The 23,095-nt window shown below is 42.3% G+C and overlaps 3 protein-coding genes across 5 annotated transcripts in view; 2 read left to right on the top strand and 1 right to left on the bottom strand.

Moving 5' to 3' along the window:
- Positions 1 to 781: 781 nt before the first annotated feature.
- Positions 782 to 23,095, bottom strand: part of LOC134817190 (uncharacterized) — a 43,390-nt gene continuing 21,076 nt past the window's right edge. The window contains exons 2-5 of the mRNA XM_063826331.1: positions 4,346 to 4,449; positions 2,671 to 2,749; positions 2,396 to 2,479; positions 782 to 2,188 (exon numbers count right to left, since the gene is read on the bottom strand). Of these exons, the coding sequence (XP_063682401.1) occupies positions 1,997 to 2,188; positions 2,396 to 2,479; positions 2,671 to 2,749; positions 4,346 to 4,440 (450 nt within the window). The 5' untranslated portion in view covers positions 4,441 to 4,449 and the 3' untranslated portion in view covers positions 782 to 1,996. The remainder of the gene's footprint in view (positions 2,189 to 2,395; positions 2,480 to 2,670; positions 2,750 to 4,345; positions 4,450 to 23,095) is intronic.
- The window catches only part of LOC134816559 (protein-lysine N-methyltransferase EEF2KMT-like), a 21,955-nt gene continuing 8,620 nt past the window's right edge, over positions 9,761 to 23,095 (top strand). Inside the window, exons 1-4 of one of the 3 annotated variants that reach the window (XM_063825454.1) lie at positions 9,761 to 11,895; positions 12,048 to 12,086; positions 13,274 to 13,354; positions 13,578 to 13,670. In XM_063825454.1, coding sequence (XP_063681524.1) covers positions 11,794 to 11,895; positions 12,048 to 12,086; positions 13,274 to 13,354; positions 13,578 to 13,670 — 315 coding nt within the window. In that variant the 5' untranslated portion in view covers positions 9,761 to 11,793. Of the gene's footprint in view, positions 11,896 to 12,013; positions 12,087 to 13,262; positions 13,355 to 13,577; positions 13,671 to 23,095 lie in introns of those variants that run through there. The other 2 variants (XM_063825455.1, XM_063825456.1) reach the window with 2 other exon arrangements.
- LOC134817475 (mirror-image polydactyly gene 1 protein-like) lies at positions 10,226 to 11,002 on the top strand. The gene has a single exon (XM_063826615.1). The coding sequence runs from the start codon at positions 10,226 to 10,228 to the stop codon at positions 11,000 to 11,002; it is 777 nt and encodes a 258-aa protein (XP_063682685.1).

Below are 23,095 nucleotides of genomic sequence, written 5' to 3'. Positions count from 1 at the left end.
AAGGTGCAAAACCGATATAAACAAGCTGAGTGATCTAGACTGTTCTAGACTAGTAATCTAGACTGTTCTAGACTAGTAGTCGTACTACCAAGCTGGTAACTAGCCCGGTTCATAAAACAAAAATATTATCAAATAGTTGTGGCAATAGGCTTATCTGTTGTTCCTTAGGCCAAATAACTACCAAAAAATGTTTGAAGCATCAACTCCAACCGGAAGCACCCCCCCCCCTGCCACGCTCACTTTTTTCATCAATGTATTTAATAACCCTCCGTCTACATTACTGATTACATTACTTTTCAATAACTTATACCCGGAACAATTTTACTGAGCTGAACCGAATAAATAAAAATGAGTGACTGTGATTGTTGTAGGAAACCATATTTTTAATATTTAAATATTTAATATTAGATTTAAATTGCTTTTCCTCCTCCTATTCGGCAGACTGTAAACAAATTCTAAGTTACACTGCTCTAGTCAGCTCTATCTAAAGTAACCAGATCTGGTGTGCAAAGTGTAGGTTACTCAGATATGTGACAAGTAATGTAATTGTAATGAATTAACTTTTAATAACTCAACTTTGTCATTAGATTGATCAGAGTAACCAGTAAGTTTTGATTCGATGACCGATTAACCCTTATTTCCTATCGTGAATTTGTCCAATATTAGTATTACAGCAATGCTTTGACATATGATTGATTGACTATCAATTCATTGTATTATCTAATAAATAAGAACTCAGTATTTAAATGTATTGAACAAATAAATCGTTATTTAAAGTAATGGTCTTCATTTAAAACCTATTTAAAAGTGAGTCTAAAATCTACATTATATATACGCGAAGATGCGTCTACTTTTCAAAAGTCACAAAGAAATCAAATTATGTTGTCCAACCATTTAATCAAAAAACGACTTTTCGATATCAGACAAACAAAACGTTCATTAACCTCATTCAGCATATACAGTAAAACTCCAATAGAGTAAAAACCCAATTTTCCGCACACTTTGGCGGAGGAAAAATAGCTCGGTAAATCGGGATGAAAATCAGATGACATGGTTCCTCTCCGAACAGTACTTAGTACTGGTTCCCAATAGTTATGGTTCACAAGCACTCAAGTAAGGGCCAATTAGTTGGAGTTACAAGCCTGACAAGCTCATCAAGGACCCATTAATAAGTCGTATTTCAAAGGATCTATCAAACTAAACGATTAGACCTTTTTCCAAAATGTTGGGGGAAAGGGAAGAGTAGTGGTAAATCGTTGTTTAGGGGATTCGGGCCTCGGGGTAGAACAAATCGGGGTTTTACTGTATAACAATTCACAAATCACTCATTGTAACATTCGACTATGAAGCTTAAATATCACCTTTCAGATTTAGGCAAACAAAACTTTAGAAATTTTATAAACGAAAAAAAAAACAAACCAACAACTTACAACAGTTCCTCAATATAAAATCGATTCTTTTTCTACTGTAGTGAAAAAAGCAAAGCGTTTGTTTGGTCTAGTTAAAGAAAAAAACAAAATAGAAACGAGTTAATTGTGGTAATTTCTAGAACATGCCACGTGTTTCGTCAGAGCGGCATGCGAGGAATTAGAAACATTCCACATATTTCACATATTTAACCTATTTCACACTGTAAAACAACATCGGTCCAACTTTGATCTCAAACCTGGTCTACCATTCAGATTTCAGACTTCAGTTAAAAATATATTTGCGTCAAGCAGTGTCTAATGCATCATATTTTCCACTGATTTACATAAATACAACCATCTTGCAGTTGTGTTTGAATAATATTTCCGGATTTTTATTGAGCTAGCTCTTCCCGGACGTCCTGAACGACAATATACCGGCGAGAAATTTCGCTGTCACCAAAATCATGCTCAATAAACCTATCATGAAAAGAAAACATGGAATAGTTTCATGAATTTGATGTCACCGCATTGTTGTATCACAAATAGTGACATCACCAAATTTGATGACGTCATGAATTACGATGACGTCACATCACGTGTCCTTTGTTGATCGGATACGTCAGAGGAGCATCAGCTACAACCTCCCTGCAGTAGTTACCCTCGTACGCAGACCTGTGGTATCTGTGTCTGTGAAGGAGTTGTCTGCGGTGTTGTTTCTGATGGTAGTCAATCTTGTTTCGGAGTTTCTCCAGCCCTGGGGCCACCAACATGTCTATCACCTGACAGATGGAGAATAAATAACAGGAACTCGTAATAATACTTAATGTCAAATTATATCGGAGAAATGATTGGCCAAATGGTTAACTGGGTCAGAGAAGATTTCAGCAATCGTGATCCCTTTTATACATTATATTGAGACTGTTTTGATAGTGCCTTCTTTGTATTAATAATTTAGGTTTTTGAATTGTATTACTAATTTAGGTTACCTTTCCATCAGCACACACAAGATACGTTGGTAACACGAAAATTCTACAAAGCTTTACCAACTCCTCGTGATCCGTCACATTTAACTGAAATTACCACTCGATGAGGTTATTATGTGTCATTGTATGTGATTAATGACTATGTGACATGTGTGCTTATAATAATAATAAATTTGACGTCATCAATCTTCACAAGTTGAATCACTCCATTTTTTAGTGCTTGCAAATTTCACCGTGGTTTCTGAAATGACTAAAATACCCTTTAAACAACAACAAACCTTGTAGAAAGTACACTTGTCTTTCATTTCTCCCGCTAGCCTCGTGACATGTGGTAGTGAACATTTATATGGACCACACCTGTAATATTATCAGTCATCAGCCTTAATACACAATTCATTAATATCTCGTTTAATTGATTTTAACCATCCTCTAATCACAATGAGACGAATTATCGGATGGATAAAATCAATTAATAAAACAAAAGTTAATAAAGATTTAATTTTAATATTTAATATTTAATATTTAATTAAACGAGAAATTAATAACCATGACAATAATTGATAATTGCAAAGATTGCTCTACTCGGTAATAATTATTTAATCATCACACGTGACTCTGGACTGGGTTACTCAGTAAAATATCGAATTCCAGATTAAATTTAATGCGCAATTTTAAATTTAGTACAAAAATTTTCCCGGATTTTTTCGCATAAGTTTAATCGATAGTTTTTCTGTGAAATTCATAGATACGATCGTGATGAATGATACACCGAATTAGTTACTAATTGTGAGTAATTTACATTAGCGCAGGTATGGGCAGCGGGAGAACCACGTCAAAATTAGCTGTACTCATACATTAAAAAATGTTGATAGTTGGACAATACCCGGTTAGAAGAGACAAGGACAAATGAAACAGGAAGTCAAGAATGTAGGCAAATTTTCGGCGTCAACACCATCTTCAGGCTAAAATTGGTACATATTATGTTAGTATACAATTATTGCATTATAACTATTTCCGGGAATTATATGCACTAAAACTCTTCGACAATGAGAGCTGATAATTTGCAGATTTTTCCTGCAAGGAACCGAAGGTATTATCAGCACATACTGGGAGTCACCTCAGACTGGCTGGCGGGAAGTTTCAAAACAAATAACAGTGGCGCACTATATATTACACACTATATTGTATCATGCGCACGTATCACATTACACATCTTACACGAGCCACCGTCAATAGTTATAGCAAATAATACCTCCGCTTCTTCGGGCCGCAAATTATCACGCGTAGCCCTCAAAAGCGAAGGTATTATTGTATTACATAAAATTCAAAAATGTATTTTGCTATGACTAGAGTTTAGGTTTGTGTGAAAAAATGTGTACTAAAAATTCTTTCAATGTAGTATCATATTCCCATTGGGTTTATCTAAATCATAAACTACGAAAATAAAGTGTTATGAAGATGACTCACCAGTTTGAAACGAAAGTGATATGAAGATGACTCACCAGTTTGAAACGAAAGTGATATGAAGATGACTCACCAGTTTGTAACGAAAGTGATATGAAGATGACTCACTAGTTTGAAAATAAAGTGATATGAAGATGACTCACCAGTTTGAAACGAAAGTGATATGAAGATGACTCACCAGTTTGAAACTAAAGTGATATGAAGATGACTCACCATTTTGAAACGAAAGTGATATGAAGATGACTCACCAGTTTGAAACGAAAGTGATATGAAGATGACTCACCAGTTTGAAACGAAAGTGATATGAAGATGACCCACCAGTTTGAAACGAAAGTGATATGAAGATGACTCACCAGTTTGAAACGAAAGTGATATGAAGATGACTCACCAGTTTGAAACGAAAGTGATATGAAGATGACTCACCAGTTTGAAACGAAAGTGATATGAAGATGACTCACCAGTTTGAAACGTGATATGAAGATGACTCACCAGTTAGCGTAGAACATGACCATCATGATCCTCTCACCTCTGACTTCATCCACAACACTCTCATAATGTTCTTGAGACTCAATATCCTCAATCATAGCATTACTGTGTAGGTAGTTGTATTATTTAAAATTAATAGTAACACTCGAAATTGGCGGGCAGACGAACCATTTCATGGTAATATGGTATAGTCATAGAACTGACTTTACCGTGAAACTATTAGTCTCTCCGCATATTTCGAGTGTTTCACTTGTTTGAAATGATACTGATTGTCAGGAGAGCAATTTCCCGGGGAACCAAGCAACAACTAATGAATAATTATAAGCTGTTTTATTATATATTAATACTACATATTATTAATATATGTAGTGTACTATATTATGACGTATACTATTGCACATTTACAAATTTACTTTAATGTTACATATGCAGTCAGAGCTGGTACTCTTGTTTGGCTCTCAGCCAAATAGTTTCATCAATAGTTTCACCAATACTACGTGTTAACATTAACCAATATAAATAGGGCAGCGGGAGTAAAGGTGTCAGAGAGATCATGTAGTGGACAATGGGCTGCAGAACATCAGTAAATAGAATTAGGCTTGAAGCAGCCTAGCAGTTCAACAAACAATAGACAGAAATAGTTGGTATGACTTATGAATGGCAATGGATCATTAACTTGTGGAAACAGTGTCATGCACGACTGGTACCATGTAATGATGTTACAAGACAAAGAATTTTGAAGACAGAAATATTTGACAATAAGTCCTGTGGATTGAGACAGATTGTGTATAATACCAGCGAGATAACCGTGGCTGGTCCCACCAGGATGAAAACTTTGCTCTTCATCTTCTTTTCCCTGACCGACGCAGACTGTTGCCTTAAAAACAGTTTGTGTTATACTGTGCAACCACGCAGCATTCCTGCGATGCCAATTATTGAACTGAGAGGAGACTAATTGTTGAGCAACACCAGGATAATAGTGCAGACCTCCACCAATTTGCGGTTCCTAGTTTAGGAGTTGTCTGGATATTGCAATAGATAAAATAACTAATTAAACGACGGTAATGAGCCTTATTTTGTAACAGATGTTTAGTGTGTCTAAAATAATCTCAAGTTTTTGTTAATATTAAATGAAATCCCCATTATAATCCAACATCACAACATGTGTGCTATAAAATGATTGGGATCTATTTCTTCCTACATTAAGGAAGATTAACCATTTCTATGATATTTACAAAACAAATTGGCACAATTCAGTCCAGTGTACATAGTATAGCTGAATGGGGCGATTTTTTGTGGGTGTAACCATGCCTCACAGCAAACAGTATGTTAAGCTTACACGATCTATTGAAGCTGTACAATTTTGATATAATAAATGTGATCAGCTGATTGACTTATCGATTGTTTAAAGCAGCTCACTATCTATGGTGTATCATGTATGTATACTTATTTTAAACGATATTTTAAAATATACCAAATCAGCCTTAATTGTGTCTCTAATTAATTTAAATGGGGAAATTGTTTTTTGCATTATTCAGTACACCTGGCTTGTGTGCTAATAAACATGGAGACAATATCATAGATTACTATTAAATGTCAACAATGGGTAATAAACCACTATTATCATTACTCGTTACGCCACTGACTTGATATTCAATTAACTGGAAACTTAAACTTGGAACAGTCGTAACATTAAGGCTTTTTGAAATGTTCGATTCACAGCCTCTCAAATTATGCATAGAATCAAACGTGCAGTTTTGCTAGTACCTCAGTTAAGTTTTTCAAAATTGTCCCATATTCAAACGACGATTTTGCGCCCCCCACAGATGGCGCCCCCCCGCACATACTTTAGATGTATGTAAAAACTAAAGAATAGTTTCTTGAACAAAAAGACATTCAATCAAAAATCAAAACTTGAGATGAAAATTACTAGGGAATAACAATCCAACAGTTGTAAAAAGGGAGGTGATGAAACCAATAACAAACATTTAAATCATATCAAATTGGATCCACTCAAGCAAACCTACTTCTATTACTTCAAGCAACAATGCCTCTGAAAATACAATTCAGAGAATGGCGAATAACAATCATGTAACCAAGAATATGTCCATAAAACTGATAGTTTACATTTTCAGAGATAAGATAAGTATAATCTTACTATATATAAAGCGAGACGATATATATGGTTCCGTGCCATTTTACTGACACCACGGCATCAACTTTAACGGGACTTTCCTCAAAAACCGTAAAAGATATACAACTGAAACTTTTTTGACTGGGTCAAATGCTTTAATGGCCTTCAAATCAGTATGAAAAAATATAAAATTGGCCAAGGAATAAGAATTTTAGTGCCCAAAATTTGGACCCCCAAGTGGTGTCAAAAACGCGAATTAAAAAGGTAATAATTATTTTAGTCTCTTGAGTCTTGACACCACTTTATAGTAAGACGGGTTCCTGCTAGTGAATATAACTGTTTTAGCTGACATAGCTGTTTCAACTGACAGTCGTCAGTCCTTAATAATTTTCGGAAAACCTCGTAAGTGGTAAGGCTCCAAAAATTATACATCATGCTCCAAAATCCTATCTTGGTATTCACATGTCGTATGAGAAACGAATTACAATGTCACATCTCAAGCATTCAGTCGAACACTGTTCAACAATCAGGTCATGATCGCTAGTAATAAAGTTACTAAATATTTAATACTTGATACGGTTAAAATTTTGTTTGTTTGGGTTATTTACATACTGGTGGCTTTTTGAATACCAATATGTAAAAGCACAGCACACATAATGTGATTTTGGTGTATCACATAATAAAACAAAACATCATGCATAGCACCTATGATACAAGGATACAACATGATCACATAGAAATGACAAAAGAATTAAAATGATTAACGTTTTATTTGAATGTTAACATTATAAAAAAGTTGATTATCTAATATTCGTTGTAATTATATTTGTTAGGTTGTATTTGTTCTACTGTGTCAAATGCAAAGCACGCATTAAGTTGGGTCCAAGGTTTATATACAAAAGTAACTGCCCACGGCCACACACTACCCCGGAATAAGTTTTGAAATCCGTTTCAGAATTATACAATGTCACTTACAATATAAATACAAACAGTTTACCTAACAAACAGTTTTTCCTAGAATTTTTTTCCTAATAAGTGTACATTTGTAAATGCTGATTTCGATTTTAATGGTGAGTATTTATTACTGGGCGGCGCTCAGCCTGTCATATATTCTGCATAATCTATATTCTATGATTATGAACATAAATATAATAGCCTGGGGTCCCCAAATAAAGTATTTAACGTTAAGGTGCACATTAACTTGTACTTCAAATCTTTATATTATCTTCACAGTTACTTTAAAACCAAAACTAACTCAAATCCTAAAATACAAACAGCTCAAATATTATTTACCGTTCGCGTTTTACAAGCCTGTCACGTGCGCGCGTTTGACAAAAATGGTTATTTGGTCATAACTCGTCAAGAAATGATTTTCGTGCTATGTAATCAGTAATACTGTAATACTAATAGGTCTTATTCGAAATCAGCGTAAAAATACGTTGGTATAACTTACTTTCACAATCCCAGTTGTTTCACGTCGTGACCCCCACGGTCGTTTCACTTTATTGTTCTTACGAAACAGTGGGAGCCACGCACTCGTGCGCGGCGGGTCATACAACGTATGACAAAATCCCAGTACAGCTTTATCATAGAACAAAAACGTATAAGCATGTGCACAGAACGGTCAAATTTAACCGCTTCCGCTTTTACCCTGGCGCGGCAAAAGCCACGATTAACGTTATTCAAAATACATCGATCAAGATGTTTTTAATAACTGACCCCATGATATGAGTACTTATTTGTTCAATTCTCGAAATTAGAGTTTTCAAAAATTTAGTACGCTCGAATTTTTAGTATAATTCTTAATGTAATTCCAGATTTTATTTTAAAGGTCATATTTTCCATAAGCCTGGTCACATTTAATTTCGTCCGTAAAATCGAGCGCTATTTGCATTGTATTAAGAAATTTATCAAATTTTTGCCAAAGTTTATTTTGCTTTAAGGCTTTGCTTAATTGTGCCAAAATGACCTGTCCATGCACAATCTTAAACTTTTTGTTGTTCAGAAAAGGAGGACTGTTACCCGCCAAGCGGAGACACTCCAAATTTACTGAAGTGGCTCTTGTTCCTAACATGTAAGGGTACTGCGATGTAATGTCCTTTATCAGACACAGACTGCTATTCGATCTGCTTAGAACTTTTATCATCTCTATCAAAACTTTGCCACCCACTGTAATAATACGTGATTTGGACTTGATCAACACTCCTGGATCATAAAAAGTCGTGGAGGTCTCATAAGTTGTCTATCACAACACGTAATTCTGGTAAACTACTTTACATTAAAACACAGTGATTCTCCACCTTTAACTGTTATACTGAATACCTAACCGATGGCAAGGCATGCAGCTTATAGCTATTATTGTACTAATGTAACCCAGGTCTACGGCCGGAACTTCATTATCGCATTTGAGATGCAAAAGCATAATCCTGCTTATTCGAAAACATGAATTGCACTGTCGCAGTTAAAACGGTGCAAAAGTATGAGATCGCTCAGTGCCTCAATTCAATTCTGAGTGCCCCTCACATATCTAATAGTAATACTTGATAGACAATCTTGTGGTCCACTGCAAAGTTTTCTAATTAAATAGCAAATCTGTCATGGGAGAGAGAGAGAGAGTGGGAGAGAGTGAGAGAGAGTGAGAGAGAGTAAGAGAACGTGAGAAACTTAAGTATCACATTTCGGTCACAAAATCATCAATTTAACCACTTACCACCGGCCGATTTAAAAAAACTTAAGCTCTTGGGCTTCGTCAGAGTTTTGTTGGCACTATACTCAAAAATCATAAAACCAGCCACGTGCCTCTTACCGTTTCCTTAATTAAAAGCCGTTCGTAAACTACCCACACACGCACACTCACTCACACACACACATACATATATTGAGATTATTAATATAGATTGCACTATGGTTAATAGTGAACTGCAGGGTACAATTAATTAATCGTCATGTTGCCTTCGAGTCGACGCTCGAAGGCATATATTTTTAAGCATATATTTTACACAAGATAACTGATGATGTGATCTTACTGCTGACAAAGCATGAGTACAATTACTTAATCGGGTTAGCAGTTCTAGGCTACCAAAGTTGAAAACGTGCAATTTTATATCACGTTTTTAATCTAAGATGATGTTTCTGTAATTATTGTTTGATTTGTTGTTGTTGTTTGTTGATTGATTGATTGGACGCCAAATTTGTAACAGAAAAGTGGCCTTTTAGTAAACTTTTCTTTACATGCGAATCATTATAATACTCCTGAATTCTATTTTTATTTTTAATCATTCTACAGGTGGATCTAAAATATACAAAAGATAATATGACATAGCTGATAAAGGACTGTTGGTAACAGATGAGGAGCTGGTTATTGCCAAATCATGATAGATCATGATTCAGACGAAGAATTTGATCAACTGGTTCATGCAAGCATACTGCAGGCTGACGAGACTATCAAGCATTTACGTTACCAGTATGAGCAGAGTTTAAAGAAACAGAATGATCTTGAAAGACAAGTTAATCAACTTCGTTGCCACAAATGCAGTGACATACTCACCTCCTCCAAACAAGTTCAATGTTCAGAATCTCTGTATAAACTTTCTGATGTCTCTTGTCAGACAGAGAAATATTCAAGTCCGGATTCTGAGGACCGATTCTTTCAGCGTGTTGACCAAATTGTAAATCAAAATAAAGAATTACATTCTAACATTTTTAATTTACAAATGCAGCTTGAAAAACTGGATGGTAATCGCAAAACAATGAGATCGGACTTTAATCTGAAACACTCTGAGGCAATTGAGAGAATGAAGATTCTTGAGGCTAAAAGAGAAAAATCATTTCATGGCAGGATACAAATGTTGGAAGAAGAGCGCACAAATTCCCTCTGTTCATTAGGTACAATGTCAAGTAGTGTTGATAGTGGATCATTTAGTGAGAGTAAACCCAATGACCGCCAATTCACCAATTTTGTGCATCTAGCTGACATAGAAAAAGAAGACTTGATCATCAAGAACGGAGAGGACATTTTAAAGAAAATTGAAAACTCTATCAGAAGCATGGAAGCAAAAAGTAAGCCATCCACTCCTAATCATAATGAGTTTAATAAAATGAGATTTGAAAAAGAAACTGCACTCAAAAAATGTGTAAAACTGGACTCTCAATTATCAGCTGTGAAGAAATCTAAAGATTTATCACAAAACCAAGTCTCAAAACTAGAGGATGAACTTCAATCATTGAGGCTTTTCTACAATCTGCACCAGTCTCTGTCTCAAGAAGCTTCCTTAAAAGATCAGTATGACACCCAAGTATCAGACCTTACAGAGAGGCTGAAACAGAGAGAGGCTGAACTCCTGGCATCACAACACGAAAACGATGCATTGGCAGCGATGGTGAAACGACTTGAGCGTCAGCTTTCTCAAGTTGGTACGATTCCTAATGGCATTTCGACTAGACATTTCAATACTTCCCCATCAATTAAAAGTTCCAGAACTGGGAAACGAATGTCTTCCTCCAGCACTATTTCCTCGTTGATGTGAATTTTTCATAAACGTCATGATGCCATTTTGTTGTTTTATCTTAATATTTATTTCGTGGTAAATTGTTTATAGAACTAAATTAGGTGTTCCAATAGTTGCGCTGTGTAAAATGTTCTAGTTAGAGCAATGCATTACCTAGAGTTAGCTATCGAAATGTTAAAGGTCTAACATTACTTTTGTTCGAGTAACTGAAGATTGGATTAATTATGTGCATAATATCTTGTCAGTGCTATCAGGACACAGCTCGGTTTACTAGTAAATTAGATACTTCTTTAAATGACGATAGTTTAAGTCTTATATATCTGTTTGGGACCATTTGCAACATTTAGAACCTGACATTGTTTGCTATCTAAGTATCTTGTGCAACGTGAAAGTTCTGTCAGCTATAACATACATGAAGTCGTATTTTGATACTTATGCCCTTTGATTAGGAATGTTTTAATGTAACATAATGCCATGTACAATAATTATTATATTATGTAACTAATGACTCGTTTATCGTAAGTTGCGCTGTTTTTTCGACTTCTCTGGTCCTTCATCAATCATCATTATCCTTTTAATTCTAAAAATAATTATCAAATGTACAACTATATAGTATATACTAATACTTTGACATGAATATCAATTTAATTTACTCAGATCAGATTAAGTTATCTTGAAATTAAAAATAGATACTTCCAAATGATAAATTTCGGCATAGTACCAACAAATCCACCTTACAGCGTGTATCCACTTAACAATGTAATCCGAGATTTAATACTCATAAATTTAAGCTCCTTACAAGACGAACAATGTTGGCTGGGGAGCTGCCAAACAACCAAGTCTTGGAAGATTTGTCCCTCATGTTCCTTGGCAACTGCAGACTCTTTTCTTGGCATAAAGCCAAGCCATTTGTAAGTTGTAAGGTAGAAGAAACATTCTTGCAGAACTACGAATTACGGAACTTTGCTTTGCTTAGTTATTAAAATCAGGCCATGTTTTGAAAATTATTTTAAGATATTAGATTTTCAGTGTTGAAGTACATGTTATCACGTGACGCTTTCAGTTGGGAAGTGTTGGATCTCAGCGAATGCTGTACGACAAGGTTGGTCCTGTTATTTAGTGTACCTTACTCGGGATTATTATGACCGGGATAAAGTGGCGGGTTTAGGGTAATTTCGCCATATTTTTCCCGAACCACATTTTCACCGGTCGTTAATAAACCCGCCGTCTCAGCTTTTAGGGTTCCCAAGGGGTATGGGTGCTCAGATTTTTATCGTTGTCTTATATTCACTAAAGAAGACTATTGGGACACTTGTTGTAGGTTTTTCGACTTCATTTGGCTAAAATTGCAAAAAATTCACCTTTTTGCCCAATTCTTGTCATATATCCTTATTGTCAAAGTTGATTTAAATAGGCCAATTTTTAATTTCTTAGGTATTAACTATCTCTACATAATGAAATAGGACTCAAAGTAAAAGTAACAGGTAAATTAAAACTTGAATTAATTAAAACTGTCAATAACATGAATCAGTTTCATCAGTCATTTATTCATAATTCTAAACAATGTGAACGATGCATTCTTTCGAAGATTTTCTACAAATTGAGTCATAATGGTTATTTGATCATTATTTCTGTCTACTTTCAACAATTATTGATAATTCGACTTGTTTATCTCTAATAAGGAAATTTACATCTGAGACAAAATTTTTGAATCTAAAATTGAAAGGTTGGACACCGGTAAAATGGCGACCGGGAAAATGTGGTGGGTTTTGAGCAATTTCGCCATATTTTTCCCGAACCATATTTTAACCGGTCGTTAATAAACCCGTCGTAATAATCCCGAGTAAGGTATTCATAAGATTATAGATATCTCTGTTTAGGTTGGTCCTGTTATTTAGTGTATTCATAAGATTATAGATATCTCTGTACGACAAGGTTGGTCCTGTTATTTAGTGTATTCATAAGATTATAGATATCTCTGTACGACAAGGTTGGTCCTGTTATTTAGTGTATTCATAAGATTATAGATATCTCTGTTTAGGTTGGTCCTGTTATTTAGTGTATTCATAAGATTATAGATATCTCTGTACGACAAGGTTGGTCCTGTTATTTAGTGTATTCATAAGATTATAGATATCTCTGTTTAGGTTGGTCCTGTTATTTAGTGTATTCATAAGATTATAGATATCTCTGTTTAAACTTTTGATCTGCTGTGTCTTTGTAGGTTACTCATGTTAAAAGGTGTGTACTGTACCAACGTACCGTTCTAATAATTTAGTTATATCTCAGACAATCGGACACCCGACGATATCTAAATATCCGATGGCAAGTTCCTACGTTCAGAAGTTCATCAAATCTTGGATTAATCAGGTTTCCTGCTATTAAATATTAACTATTTGCTTTTAAAATACATAAAATGTATAATTATAAGCGACTGTAATAATTTGTTATTGAGTACAACAAATAGATATTGGATCAACAATTATACATTATATAGTTGTTGATCCAACGATTGAAATCTAACTTTCACTTAAATAAAATTATACAGCTCCACGTCTAAATGCATTAATGCTAATTCTCTATAACTGTCCAGGTTGAAGGTGAAGTTCTAGAGGAGGTATACGATAGTCTGAGTGTTGCTCTATCTCAACCATCCTCTCAGATAGGATACAAGATTTACACCTTTGTGAGTAAAGTTCATGAAAGTTCATGAACTTAATCAATAATTTACATAAGTACTCTGTTAGAATATCTTAAAGATTGATCCATCATTTTTGAAAATCAGTCTGAATTTCTGTGCTTGGATTGTGAAACTCGCTACCTTCCTCGTGTTTAGTTTTGTCATGTAACTTTCAGTGTACTTGACATGGGGAGGCCGACGGCCAGGCCCCCTCATTACTAGGGGGCCCAGGGAGATCAGATCATATCACTAATTAGTGACGTATAATTAGTGATGTGATCCATCAGTAGGATTTAACTGACCTAGAAATGGGCTAGATACAGGGTAGAGTTCACATGTACATCATAGCAGTTCATTAAGAAGTAAACATGATCTTTAAGATTTGACCGCTCGACTCGTATATCACATAAGGGACGGGAGCTCTTGCTAAAGGGGGGTTCTCGTATCTAGGGATGTGAGACGTACGTGCCAAAGGCATGCAACGGGAGTGAGCCGATCAAGTGTTCTTAGGTATATATACGGGAAGATGATAGACAATAGTATAGTCCCGGAAGAAGGACAAGGATTCAGCCCTCAAGTCTGCCTGGCGGTGCTGCAAGCACACTCCTCCTACGAAGTGTCCCTGTCGGTGTTATCTCACCCTGTCAGACAACACCCTTACATTAAGTCAGAAAACGCACACCCACGAAGCAGACCTCGCAGCTTCTGAGCGAAGAGAAGTCCTAATGTCCCTAAAACGGACACCCGCTAAGAGGCGAAGGAATTGCCATACCCAACTCATTTAAATCAAAAGTAAGGGGTAAAACTGGGCTAGATGTAGGGTAGAGTTCACATGTTCTGTAAATCGTAGTTGGTGGATCACATCACTAATTATACGTCACATCACTAATTATACGTCATATGATCTGACCCCTAATAATAGAGGGGGCCTGGAAGTCGTAATTGAAGATCAACAATCAACATGGTAACAATAAGCAAACAAAATGTTTGCAAAAACATGTTTGGGCCATGAGTTTGTTTAATAAGTTATCCCGGCCAGTTGTTCACCATGGTACCGGTAGTGGTCATTATATTTAAACGTATTTGAAATGAACCATGTGAGTTCCTTAGATTCTCACGTTCGCGTTAGTGTGTAACCTATTATGATAAATTGATAATAACCATACGACTATTATGAGATCCAGTTCTGACAACAAGCTTAAGTAAGCATCTCGTAACCACTGCATTTGCCTTTTGTAACCACATTTATAAATTTTGAAAGCAATCAAAACCACTGTTCAAAAGTTGCTTTTTGCAACCACAATTATAAATTATAAACGCTACAATAACGCAAGCATCATGCATACAGAGAAAGCAATTAATAACTTAGAAACAGCTAGTTAAGATATAATTAATATTCAAAACTATAAACTTTAGTTTGTATGCTATTAATCTTAGTGTTACTTGAAACTGCTACCACTATTCAATATATTCCACTGAAACTGAAACTTGTATAACTTTGAACTTGCATAAATATTACTCGCATAAATTAAACTATTAAGAAACTGTGAGAAAATAGCTATTATAAACATCACCGTGCGACCATGATATCTAGAAAGGTAGAAGTTAACTCTAAAATAAATTAAAACTAAAATCTTATCTGTTCATGGAAAGTAAGGACATAAGCTTAATTATTTACTCCAACATTATCATTTATTCTCAGTAGTTCTAGTTTCCTCAGATCAGATTATCTAAGTGTTCCTTGCTATGTTGGCTAATTTCTTACCGTGCGAGGGAAAAACAAGCTTTTCATGTATAAAAAAGTCTCGCCACCATGTTTACTGCAATTAAAGCTTTAAGTTTTAACTAAAAAAACATTGGAACTCGCTGAACGAGCACTGTCCATTGCTATTGAGGTATTCATCAGCTATCTAGTCTAATTATCCTTACTCTTTACAAGCTCAGTCCCTCTTTTGCTGTATTTTCCAGCTCTCTCCTTCCTTTCCTACCCTTTTCAGCACTTCCCTGTCCAGCTCTGTATTCATCAGCACATTCCTTACCAGTACTGTTCAGTATTGTCAAAACTGCTAAATTCACCTGCCTGAGTCGGGGATGACTAAGATGTGACCCTCCCTACGACCCCCTGGTATTGTCTCACCTGCCTGAGTCGGGGATGACTAAGATGTGACCCTCCCTACGACCCCCTGGTATTGTCTCACCTGCCTGAGTCGGGGATGACTAAGATGTGACCCTCCCTACGACCCCCTGGTATTGTCTCACCTGCCTGAGTCGGGGATGACTAAGATGTGACCCTCCCTACGACCCCCTGGTATTGTCTCACCTGCCTGAGTCGGGGATGACTAAGATGTGACCCTCCCTACGACCCCCTGGTATTGTCTCACCTGCCTGAGTCGGGGATGACTAAGATGTGACCCTCCCTACGACCCCCTGGTATTGTCTCACCTGCCTGAGTCGGGGATGACTAAGATGTGACCCTCCCTACGACCCCCTGGTATTGTCTCACCTGCCTGAGTCGGGGATGACTAAGATGTGACCCTCCCTACGACCCCCTGGTATTGTCTCACCTGCCTGAGTCGGGGATGACTAAGATGTGACCCTCCCTACGACCCCCTGGTATTGTCTCACCTGCCTGAGTCGGGGATGACTAAGATGTGACCCTCCCTACGACCCCCTGGTATTGTCTCACCTGCCTGAGTCGGGGATGACTAAGATGTGACCCTCCCTACGACCCCCTGGTATTGTCTCACCTGCCTGAGTCGGGGATGACTAAGATGTGACCCTCCCTACGACCCCCTGGTATTGTCTCACCTGCCTGAGTCGGGGATGACTAAGATGTGACCCTCCCTACGACCCCCTGGTATTGTCTCACCTGCCTGAGTCGGGGATGACTAAGATGTGACCCTCCCTACGACCCCCTGGTATTGTCTCACCTGCCTGAGTCGGGGATGACTAAGATGTGACCCTCCCTACGACCCCCTGGTATTGTCTCACCTGCCTGAGTCGGGGATGACTAAGATGTGACCCTCCCTACGACCCCCTGGTATTGTCTCACCTGCCTGAGTCGGGGATGACTAAGATGTGACCCTCCCTACGACCCCCTGGTATTGTCTCACCTGCCTGAGTCGGGGATGACTAAGATGTGACCCTCCCTACGACCCCCTGGTATTGTCTCACCTGCCTGAGTCGGGGATGACTAAGATGTGACCCTCCCTACGACCCCCTGGTATTGTCTCACCTGCCTGAGTCGGGGATGACTAAGATGTGACCCTCCCTACGACCCCCTGGTATTGTCTCACCTGCCTGAGTCGGGGATGACTAAGATGTGACCCTCCCTACGACCCCCTGGTATTGTCTCACCTGCCTGAGTCGGGGATGACTAAGATGTGACCCTCCCTACGACCCCCTGGTATTGTCTCACCTGCCTGAGTCGGGGATGACTAAGATGTGACCCTCCCTACGACCCCCTGGTATTGTCTCACCTGCCTGAGTCGGGGATGACTAAGATGTGACCCTCCCTACGACCCCCTGGTATTGTCTCACCTGCCTGAGTCGGGGATGACTAAGATGTGACCCTCCCTACGACCCCCTGGTATTGTCTCACCTGCCTGAGTCGGGGATGACTAAGATGTGACCCTCCCTACGACCCCCTGGTATTGTCTCACCTGCCTGAGTCGGGGATGACTAAGATGTGACCCTCCCTACGACCCCCTGGTATTGTCTCACCTGCCTGAGTCGGGGATGACTAAGATGTGACCCTCCCTACGACCCCCTGGTATTGTCTCACCTGCCTGAGTCGGGGATGACTAAGATGTGACCCTCCCTACGACCCCCTGGTATTGTCTCACCTGCCTGAGTCGGGGATGACTAAGATGTGACCCTCCCTACGACCCCCTGGTATTGTCTCACCTGCCTGAGTCGGGGATGACTAAGATGTGACCCTCCCTACGACCCCCTGGTATTGTCTCACCTGCCTGAGTCGGGGATGACTAAGATGTGACCCTCCCTACGACCCCCTGGTATTGTCTCACCTGCCTGAGTCGGGGATGACTAAGATGTGACCCTCCCTACGACCCCCTGGTATTGTCTCACCTGCCTGAGTCGGGGATGACTAAGATGTGACCCTCCCTACGACCCCCTGGTATTGTCTCACCTGCCTGAGTCGGGGATGACTAAGATGTGACCCTCCCTACGACCCCCTGGTATTGTCTCACCTGCCTGAGTCGGGGATGACTAAGATGTGACCCTCCCTACGACCCCCTGGTATTGTCTCACCTGCCTGAGTCGGGGATGACTAAGATGTGACCCTCCCTACGACCCCCTGGTATTGTCTCACCTGCCTGAGTCGGGGATGACTAAGATGTGACCCTCCCTACGACCCCCTGGTATTGTCTCACCTGCCTGAGTCGGGGATGACTAAGATGTGACCCTCCCTACGACCCCCTGGTATTGTCTCACCTGCCTGAGTCGGGGATGACTAAGATGTGACCCTCCCTACGACCCCCTGGTATTGTCTCACCTGCCTGAGTCGGGGATGACTAAGATGTGACCCTCCCTACGACCCCCTGGTATTGTCTCACCTGCCTGAGTCGGGGATGACTAAGATGTGACCCTCCCTACGACCCCCTGGTATTGTCTCACCTGCCTGAGTCGGGGATGACTAAGATGTGACCCTCCCTACGACCCCCTGGTATTGTCTCACCTGCCTGAGTCGGGGATGACTAAGATGTGACCCTCCCTACGACCCCCTGGTATTGTCTCACCTGCCTGAGTCGGGGATGACTAAGATGTGACCCTCCCTACGACCCCCTGGTATTGTCTCACCTGCCTGAGTCGGGGATGACTAAGATGTGACCCTCCCTACGACCCCCTGGTATTGTCTCACCTGCCTGAGTCGGGGATGACTAAGATGTGACCCTCCCTACGACCCCCTGGTATTGTCTCACCTGCCTGAGTCGGGGATGACTAAGATGTGACCCTCCCTACGACCCCCTGGTATTGTCTCACCTGCCTGAGTCGGGGATGACTAAGATGTGACCCTCCCTACGACCCCCTGGTATTGTCTCACCTGCCTGAGTCGGGGATGACTAAGATGTGACCCTCCCTACGACCCCCTGGTATTGTCTCACCTGCCTGAGTCGGGGATGACTAAGATGTGACCCTCCCTACGACCCCCTGGTATTGTCTCACCTGCCTGAGTCGGGGATGACTAAGATGTGACCCTCCCTACGACCCCCTGGTATTGTCTCACCTGCCTGAGTCGGGGATGACTAAGATGTGACCCTCCCTACGACCCCCTGGTATTGTCTCACCTGCCTGAGTCGGGGATGACTAAGATGTGACCCTCCCTACGACCCCCTGGTATTGTCTCACCTGCCTGAGTCGGGGATGACTAAGATGTGACCCTCCCTACGACCCCCTGGTATTGTCTCACCTGCCTGAGTCGGGGATGACTAAGATGTGACCCTCCCTACGACCCCCTGGTATTGTCTCACCTGCCTGAGTCGGGGATGACTAAGATGTGACCCTCCCTACGACCCCCTGGTATTGTCTCACCTGCCTGAGTCGGGGATGACTAAGATGTGACCCTCCCTACGACCCCCTGGTATTGTCTCACCTGCCTGAGTCGGGGATGACTAAGATGTGACCCTCCCTACGACCCCCTGGTATTGTCTCACCTGCCTGAGTCGGGGATGACTAAGATGTGACCCTCCCTACGACCCCCTGGTATTGTCTCACCTGCCTGAGTCGGGGATGACTAAGATGTGACCCTCCCTACGACCCCCTGGTATTGTCTCACCTGCCTGAGTCGGGGATGACTAAGATGTGACCCTCCCTACGACCCCCTGGTATTGTCTCACCTGCCTGAGTCGGGGATGACTAAGATGTGACCCTCCCTACGACCCCCTGGTATTGTCTCACCTGCCTGAGTCGGGGATGACTAAGATGTGACCCTCCCTACGACCCCCTGGTATTGTCTCACCTGCCTGAGTCGGGGATGACTAAGATGTGACCCTCCCTACGACCCCCTGGTATTGTCTCACCTGCCTGAGTCGGGGATGACTAAGATGTGACCCTCCCTACGACCCCCTGGTATTGTCTCACCTGCCTGAGTCGGGGATGACTAAGATGTGACCCTCCCTACGACCCCCTGGTATTGTCTCACCTGCCTGAGTCGGGGATGACTAAGATGTGACCCTCCCTACGACCCCCTGGTATTGTCTCACCTGCCTGAGTCGGGGATGACTAAGATGTGACCCTCCCTACGACCCCCTGGTATTGTCTCACCTGCCTGAGTCGGGGATGACTAAGATGTGACCCTCCCTACGACCCCCTGGTATTGTCTCACCTGCCTGAGTCGGGGATGACTAAGATGTGACCCTCCCTACGACCCCCTGGTATTGTCTCACCTGCCTGAGTCGGGGATGACTAAGATGTGACCCTCCCTACGACCCCCTGGTATTGTCTCACCTGCCTGAGTCGGGGATGACTAAGATGTGACCCTCCCTACGACCCCCTGGTATTGTCTCACCTGCCTGAGTCGGGGATGACTAAGATGTGACCCTCCCTACGACCCCCTGGTATTGTCTCACCTGCCTGAGTCGGGGATGACTAAGATGTGACCCTCCCTACGACCCCCTGGTATTGTCTCACCTGCCTGAGTCGGGGATGACTAAGATGTGACCCTCCCTACGACCCCCTGGTATTGTCTCACCTGCCTGAGTCGGGGATGACTAAGATGTGACCCTCCCTACGACCCCCTGGTATTGTCTCACCTGCCTGAGTCGGGGATGACTAAGATGTGACCCTCCCTACGACCCCCTGGTATTGTCTCACCTGCCTGAGTCGGGGATGACTAAGATGTGACCCTCCCTACGACCCCCTGGTATTGTCTCACCTGCCTGAGTCGGGGATGACTAAGATGTGACCCTCCCTACGACCCCCTGGTATTGTCTCACCTGCCTGAGTCGGGGATGACTAAGATGTGACCCTCCCTACGACCCCCTGGTATTGTCTCACCTGCCTGAGTCGGGGATGACTAAGATGTGACCCTCCCTACGACCCCCTGGTATTGTCTCACCTGCCTGAGTCGGGGATGACTAAGATGTGACCCTCCCTACGACCCCCTGGTATTGTCTCACCTGCCTGAGTCGGGGATGACTAAGATGTGACCCTCCCTACGACCCCCTGGTATTGTCTCACCTGCCTGAGTCGGGGATGACTAAGATGTGACCCTCCCTACGACCCCCTGGTATTGTCTCACCTGCCTGAGTCGGGGATGACTAAGATGTGACCCTCCCTACGACCCCCTGGTATGTCTCACCTGCCTGAGTCGGGGATGACTAAGATGTGACCCTCCCTACGACCCCCTGGTATTGTCTCACCTGCCTGAGTCGGGGATGACTAAGATGTGACCCTCCCTACGACCCCCTGGTATTGTCTCACCTGCCTGAGTCGGGGATGACTAAGATGTGACCCTCCCTACGACCCCCTGGTATTGTCTCACCTGCCTGAGTCGGGGATGACTAAGATGTGACCCTCCCTACGACCCCCTGGTATTGTCTCACCTGCCTGAGTCGGGGATGACTAAGATGTGACCCTCCCTACGACCCCCTGGTATTGTCTCACCTGCCTGAGTCGGGGATGACTAAGATGTGACCCTCCCTACGACCCCCTGGTATTGTCTCACCTGCCTGAGTCGGGGATGACTAAGATGTGACCCTCCCTACGACCCCCTGGTATTGTCTCACCTGCCTGAGTCGGGGATGACTAAGATGTGACCCTCCCTACGACCCCCTGGTATTGTCTCACCTGCCTGAGTCGGGGATGACTAAGATGTGACCCTCCCTACGACCCCCTGGTATTGTCTCACCTGCCTGAGTCGGGGATGACTAAGATGTGACCCTCCCTACGACCCCCTGGTATTGTCTCACCTGCCTGAGTCGGGGATGACTAAGATGTGACCCTCCCTACGACCCCCTGGTATTGTCTCACCTGCCTGAGTCGGGGATGACTAAGATGTGACCCTCCCTACGACCCCTGGTATTGTCTCACCTGCCTGAGTCGGGGATGACTAAGATGTGACCCTCCCTACGACCCCCTGGTATTGTCTCACCTGCCTGAGTCGGGGATGACTAAGATGTGACCCTCCCTACGACCCCTGGTATTGTCTCACCTGCCTGAGTCGGGGATGACTAAGATGTGACCCTCCCTACGACCCCCTGGTATTGTCTCACCTGCCTGAGTCGGGGATGACTAAGATGTGACCCTCCCTACGACCCCCTGGTATTGTCTCACCTGCCTGAGTCGGGGATGACTAAGATGTGACCCTCCCTACGACCCCCTGGTATTGTCTCACCTGCCTGAGTCGGGGATGACTAAGATGTGACCCTCCCTACGACCCCCTGGTATTGTCTCACCTGCCTGAGTCGGGGATGACTAAGATGTGACCCTCCCTACGACCCCCTGGTATTGTCTCACCTGCCTGAGTCGGGGATGACTAAGATGTGACCCTCCCTACGACCCCCTGGTATTGTCTCACCTGCCTGAGTCGGGGATGACTAAGATGTGACCCTCCCTACGACCCCCTGGTATTGTCTCACCTGCCTGAGTCGGGGATGACTAAGATGTGACCCTCCCTACGACCCCCTGGTATTGTCTCACCTGCCTGAGTCGGGGATGACTAAGATGTGACCCTCCCTACGACCCCCTGGTATTGTCTCACCTGCCTGAGTCGGGGATGACTAAGATGTGACCCTCCCTACGACCCCCTGGTATTGTCTCACCTGCCTGAGTCGGGGATGACTAAGATGTGACCCTCCCTACGACCCCCTGGTATTGTCTCACCTGCCTGAGTCGGGGATGACTAAGATGTGACCCTCCCTACGACCCCCTGGTATTGTCTCACCTGCCTGAGTCGGGGATGACTAAGATGTGACCCTCCCTACGACCCCCTGGTATTGTCTCACCTGCCTGAGTCGGGGATGACTAAGATGTGACCCTCCCTACGACCCCCTGGTATTGTCTCACCTGCCTGAGTCGGGGATGACTAAGATGTGACCCTCCCTACGACCCCCTGGTATTGTCTCACCTGCCTGAGTCGGGGATGACTAAGATGTGACCCTCCCTACGACCCCCTGGTATTGTCTCACCTGCCTGAGTCGGGGATGACTAAGATGTGACCCTCCCTACGACCCCCTGGTATAGTCTCCTGGTATTGTCTCACCTGCCTGAGTCGGGGATGACTAAGATGTGACCCTCCCTACGACCCCCTGGTATTGTCTCACCTGCCTGAGTCGGGGATGACTAAGATGTGACCCTCCCTACGACCCCCTGGTATTGTCTCACCTGCCTGAGTCGGGGATGACTAAGATGTGACCCTCCCTACGACCCCCTGGTATTGTCTCACCTGCCTGAGTCGGGGATGACTAAGA

This window comes from Bolinopsis microptera, chromosome 6, assembly GCF_026151205.1.
Source record: "Bolinopsis microptera isolate Bmic1 chromosome 6, MBARI_Bmic_1.0, whole genome shotgun sequence".
In the NCBI taxonomy this organism is placed as follows: Eukaryota; Metazoa; Ctenophora; class Tentaculata; order Lobata; family Bolinopsidae; genus Bolinopsis; species Bolinopsis microptera.
This window is presented reverse-complemented; position numbering and strand designations above follow the sequence as displayed.